The sequence below is a fragment of the Mastomys coucha genome, unplaced genomic scaffold (genome assembly GCF_008632895.1).
Source record: "Mastomys coucha isolate ucsf_1 unplaced genomic scaffold, UCSF_Mcou_1 pScaffold23, whole genome shotgun sequence".
In the NCBI taxonomy this organism is placed as follows: Eukaryota; Metazoa; Chordata; class Mammalia; order Rodentia; family Muridae; genus Mastomys; species Mastomys coucha.
The window spans coordinates 59,563,374-59,569,088 of NW_022196906.1; the positions used below are offsets into that span (position 1 = coordinate 59,563,374).

General features: G+C 44.5%; 1 protein-coding gene across 5 annotated transcripts in view; it reads left to right on the plus strand.

Moving 5' to 3' along the window:
• Dpp8 (dipeptidyl peptidase 8) overlaps window positions 1–3,443 on the plus strand; it is a 56,878-nt gene extending 53,435 nt beyond the window's left edge. For all 5 annotated transcript variants that reach the window (XM_031345269.1, XM_031345273.1, XM_031345272.1 and 2 more), the window contains one exon: window positions 1,554–3,443. In XM_031345269.1, coding sequence (XP_031201129.1) covers window positions 1,554–1,676 — 123 coding nt within the window. In that variant the 3' untranslated portion in view covers window positions 1,677–3,443. The remainder of the gene's footprint in view (window positions 1–1,553) is intronic.
• Window positions 3,444–5,715: the final 2,272 nt, after the last annotated feature.

Genomic DNA, 5,715 nt, shown 5'->3' on the forward strand with positions numbered 1-5,715 from the left:
CACCACTACTGCCTGGCTTTTTTTTTTTTTAAAGATTTATTTTATTTCATGTTTATGAGTACACTGTAGCTATACAGATAGCCATGAGCCATTATGTGTGTGGCTGCTGTTGAACTCAGGACCTCTGCCAGGCCCCGCTCGCTCCAGCGTAATTTACTGCAGCTGTCTTCAGACACACCAGAAGAGGGCATCCGATCTCATTACAGATGCTCCCAGAATAATACAATGCCTCACTGCATACCCTGCCAGGACACCAGCACTAGAACTCACTAATTTTACATTGTTGAAGCAGCACAGTAAATCCAGTGAACAAAGTACATTCAAGCCAGTTGTCTACAACCATATGGTTGCTGGGAATTGAACTCAGGACCTTCGGAAGAGCAGTCAGTGCTCTTACTCACTGAGCCATCTCGCCAGCTCCTGTTTTGTTTTTCAACAAGATTTCACTATGTAGATCAGGCCAGCCTTAAACTCATGGTCCTCCTGCCTCTACCTCTTATGTGCTGGGTTGAAGATAGTTTAGGCCTTATGGCCTTTGAAGTGGTTTCTAAGGAGTTTTAGAAGCCTACATACTACTAAGGCAGTGAACCTCTGAAGAATCCTTCTGAAGCCTTATGAGTAGGTGTGTAAAGAATCATAACGGGGGGGGGGGGAGGGGGCTGGCGAGATGGCTCAACAGGTAAGAGCACTGACTGCTCTTCCAAAGGTCCTGAGTTCAAATCCCAGCAACCACCCGAAATGAGATCTGAAGCCTTCTTCTCGTGCGTCTGAAGACAGCTGCAGTAAATTACGCTGGAGCAAGGTAATTACGCCGGAGCAAGGTCCTGAGTTCAACAGCAGCCACACACATGATGGCTCATGACCATCTGTACAGCTACAGTGTACTCATACACATAAAAATAAATAAAATAAATCTTTAAAAAAAAAAAAAAAGAATCATAACAGGGGCTGGAGGGATGGCTCAGGCAGTAAGAGCACTGATTGCTCTTCCAGGGGTCCTGAGTTCAATTCCCAGCAACCACATGATGGCTCACAACCATCTGTAATGGGATTCAATGCACTCTTCTATGTGTCTGAAGAGAATGACAGTGTACTCACATACATAAAATAAAGCTTAAAAAAAAGAATCATAAGAGCCCCGGGATAAATGTTTTGTTTTTAACATTTATTTATTTTATGTGAATAAGTGATCTGCATGTACACCTGCATGCCAGCAGAGGGCGTCGGATCCCGTTACAGATGGTTGGGAGCCATCATGTGGTTACGGGGAACTGAACTCAGGACCTCTGGAAGAACAGGCAGTTCTTAACCACTGAACCATCTCTCCAGCCTCAGGATAATATATATTAATGTGATATCACAGAGAGGCATTGTTCCATATTGATAATCCAGTTAAAAACCTCTGGAAAACATCTTAGTGCATGGGAGCCAGAGGCAGGAGGATCTGGAGTTTGAGGCTATCCTTAGCAATAGATAAGTAACTATGCTGAGGAAGTCTTGGGAGAGGGGCCTCACTAAACTTCCTCTTCTTGCCTCTGCTCTTTGTTGTGAAGATCTACCCCCAGGAGAGGCACAGCATCAGAGTCCCCGAATCTGGAGAACACTATGAACTGCACCTGCTCCACTACCTTCAGGAGAACCTCGGATCACGAATTGCTGCTCTGAAAGTGATGTAACCCTGACTCATGTACACTCGGTGTACACTGTCTAACCAAACGAGGAGGGTTAGCCAATAGAGAAGCCAGAGTTGATGAACCTACTTTTGTACCCGCCACATAAGATCTACTTCTGAAAGTAAATTTGGTGCCATGCAGAAATTTGCAGTTCATGGATAGTAATCTAATACCTTAACCATGCACATAGAACTGAGTGACATGTTCCCAAGGGATTGAGCAGGACCTGGGGATACTGAACGAATCAAGGCACCAGCGCCACATATTCAGAGTAGCCTACTTTCACTTTACTAGCAGTATAAGCCTCTTGGACTTAATTAGTGGACTTTACAGTATACTCTAAATGAGTTTGTTAAAATATGATGGTAGTAGTGATTGGTTTGGTTCAATTCCAGGATCTCTGACTAGTTATGGATTTGATAGCACTTACGTCTAATTGAATAGCTTATGCTTCGTCACTTGGGGTGTATCCAGCATGTCATGAACTAAATACTATTAAGCTTATGACTTTCCCAGTCATTAATAATTTTTCAAGGATAACTTGGTGGCCTCCTAAAGATACTTACTTGGTTGGGCTCTGACCAGATTTTTAACCAATTTAAACAGCATCTAGTGTAGGTAATTCTCCTTTGCTGTGATGGTGTGATGGAGTGGGAGTTTCTTTTACATAAAGACAAGTAACTATGTAGCATGAGTTTAATCACAAGTCTCAAGATGTTGACAATTATAGGCAAAACATTTTTAATCAAATTATTTGAGAGCTTGAAAATTAGCAAGTTTTTTCTCCTTTTAGGAACAGAACATGTACACATTGTATTCTGAAAATGTAATAATGGTGCCGCTTCCTTCTGGCCTTTCCTTTCTTAAAGTGCTCCCTAGTTTCCAGGAGGTAAAAAGGTTACAGAGGGAAGGGACCCTGGTGCAGGGAGTGGCCAGGTAAGACCAGGTAGCAAGGCTCTGCTTCACCAGAAACATCCATGAGAAAATCCAGGGTAGGTGTTAACCCTGAGCGGCAGGAGCCAGAACTGGCATGCCAAGCTCTGCCAGCACAGCTACAGGGTCAGTCTTTGGAGCGGTTACTTTTATAATTCCAACTTTTTGTTATTTTTCCTTTTAACTTTAAAAACCTTACAAATCTAAACTTTAACTTTTTTATTTGAATGTAATTTAGATATCACTAGCTTAAAATAAAAAGGTTTCCAGGCCACTTCTTTGCCGTAAGCTGATCCCTGACAAACCATGGCACTCTTTGTGTTGGAAGCCTATCGGCCATTACATTCTCTTGCTTCAGCCTTCCTGCTTGACTATGAAGGGATGCATGAGCTTTCAAGTGCTGGCTGGCATCTGCCCTTAGGGCCTTCCAGTATTAGATGGGTCCCACTGCAGCCAGACATCTGTGGGTTTGACCCTCAATCACAAACCCCAGTGTTTAGACAGTTACTATAACTTAAAAATCACCCCAAGAAAAGTCACTGTGTTTCTTTCTCACTGCCACATCAGGTCCCTTTCCAAGAGTGCACAGTGAGGACAGGGACTGCCAGAATAGAGGTGGGTGCTTTGGGAAGCCTGGAGATAAATGGCAAGTGACCATGGGAAGGGAGGGCTGGGTTTGCCAGCTGTGTATTTATGCTGTATGATAGATCCCACACTTTTCTTATTGTCTGTCTATTTTGACGTTCATGCTTATGACATTTTCTTGTGCCAAAATTTGTTTATATTTTTCAAGTTAAATTAAACTGATTTGGGTAACTTTCCTTCCCCTACAAAGTATTTCCCCCATGACTTATGTCTATCTTGACTTTTGAGGGTAACATTTGCCGGACTAATTAGCCTCCATGGGATTGCTTCTTACATTCTAGGTAGGCATAACAGGAAGTAGCTCCCAGCCACCCATTTGCTTTGTATGGAAACATCTCTTATTTTATGCAGACAAACCTTAGAAAACCTCCATTATCCTAGATTCTTTCTGCCTTTTCTCTGGCTGTCACAGGAGTGCATCTACAACTGTCCTTTTAAATGCCTTCTCACTTCTCTAAGAGGGAAAGTGTTTGACTTACTTACAGAAAGGTGACTTGACCAGGCTTGCTTGTCAACACCAGGGAAAAAAGCATCAGTCATTTGGAGCAATCAGAAACCATTCTAACACTGTCCTCTGACTGGATGTCAGTGAAAGAGGCACTGAAAGTCCGTGTGTGGTGGGAGCCAGAGAGCATGGGCAGGGACAAAAGTGTGGGGTTCTCACAGGCTTGGTAGCTCAGAGCAGCAGGACTCTGAGGTTCAGCCACGATCCGGACCTGCTCTCAGAGGCATGAGCTCATCAGTTTGGGTGGAGACCAGAGCATGTCTTTCTAGTGGGATGAGCTTCCTGGGCACTTCAGGTCAGGTCGGCAGCCTGCTTTGGTAAACTTTCTGTAAAGAACGCAGTTGCAGTCAGAGAACAGGTGACTTATATGGTGACTGACTGTTATGAACCCAGAACAATAGTCAAGGAAACTCTCAGCTGTGATGCAAAGCACTCTAAATGCCCTTAGTTGGAAAACTCATTTGGGTGGGATGACCTTTCCCATTCCTGAAAAAGGGCCCCTTCAACGCCGCCTCACACAGAAAGGTCGAAGCCACGGTACATGCTTGTTCCTTTGAAACCGTGAGCCACACGTGTGTGCGTTCACGTGCTTCCTGCCTTTACCACACAGTTCTCTCTGCTGTTGGGAGGATTCCAGTCAAAGCTTCCATTGCTACAGAATCATACATTTTCCAGCTGGAACAAATCTTTAACATAACCCAGTGCCCTCATCTGCTGGGGGGGTGGGGGGTGTTGAGCCTGTGTTCTATCTAGAGAGAAAGAAACACACCCAGGACCCCACAGTTAGTATTCAGAACCAGGGTCCATCTGTGGCCTGCCTCATGGTAGCTATGTGATATTTAAGAAAGGTAAGGTTTTTTAAAGAAGTATTTATTAATATATTCCTATAAAACATTTTAAAGGAAGCCACATAAAAATGGTTAATTTTTCCTTTCTAACATGCTAAGCATGCTTATTAATGAAGCAGTACTGATGGGTATGTGGCATTCTGAAGCTAATTTAAATCATTAAATTAAATGTCTTCCTTGGTGTCATGGGAAATAGGGACACAGAACGTTTGCATAAGCCCAGGAACCCATCTTCCATGATGTGAGAGACAAGAGCCTCAGCCAGGCCTACACTGTGCATGTGAGAGCGTCTCCCAGCAGGTGGAAGGAACTGGAAACATCCCAACTGTGGCCTTTGCACCCCCAGCCCTGCTCTCCTGTCTGCCCTCCCGACTGCTCCAGAAGTCCCCTGCAGACACAGAAGCTGTGTGTGTGTGTGGTTTTAAGTGACCCTAATACAAACTTATGTTGTTTTCCGCAAAGTTGGGATTTAGGGCTGGTGGAGGTCTTTAAGTTTAGCACATAAAGTGCCTGCTGTTTCAGCACTGACCTGAACATGATCTGCATGTCTCTCTCCAGTACGGGTCTCCTCCCTTTCAGCCCCACAGCTTTTAATCGTGTGATGTGAAGCATTAGTTTCCCTGCATTTTATTACAGGCTCTTGGTTGCAATAAAGATGCTGCTGAAATCACTGGCTTCAGTGTTCCTTTGCACACCCCCCTTCTCTTCCCCTCCCCCCACCTGTACAGCCTTACTCTGATGACTCAACTTTGGAGTGACTGTGATACCCAAGGACATGTGCTTGCAATGAAGGGAGATGCTGGGGTCGGGGTGCAGGATCATGTGGGAGCTCCAGTACAAACACTGAGTGGGAGGTGTGCAAGTGCTGCTCAGTACCTGCCAGAGGTTCTCAGAAGCTTCAGCCTGGGTGCCAGGCACTAAGGAACCTCCTGAACTGCTGGGGGCGTCTCATTTATGTCACTAACAATTGATAGGGGTTTCTACAGGTTCTGAACATATTGCTGTCTTTGGCTCCTTTGTGGGTTCTTTCTTCACACTTCTTCACCCTTTCAACCACCTTAACATTAGATAAGAGAGATAAAAGGATAGAGAGGAGAGGAAAGAGATCCCT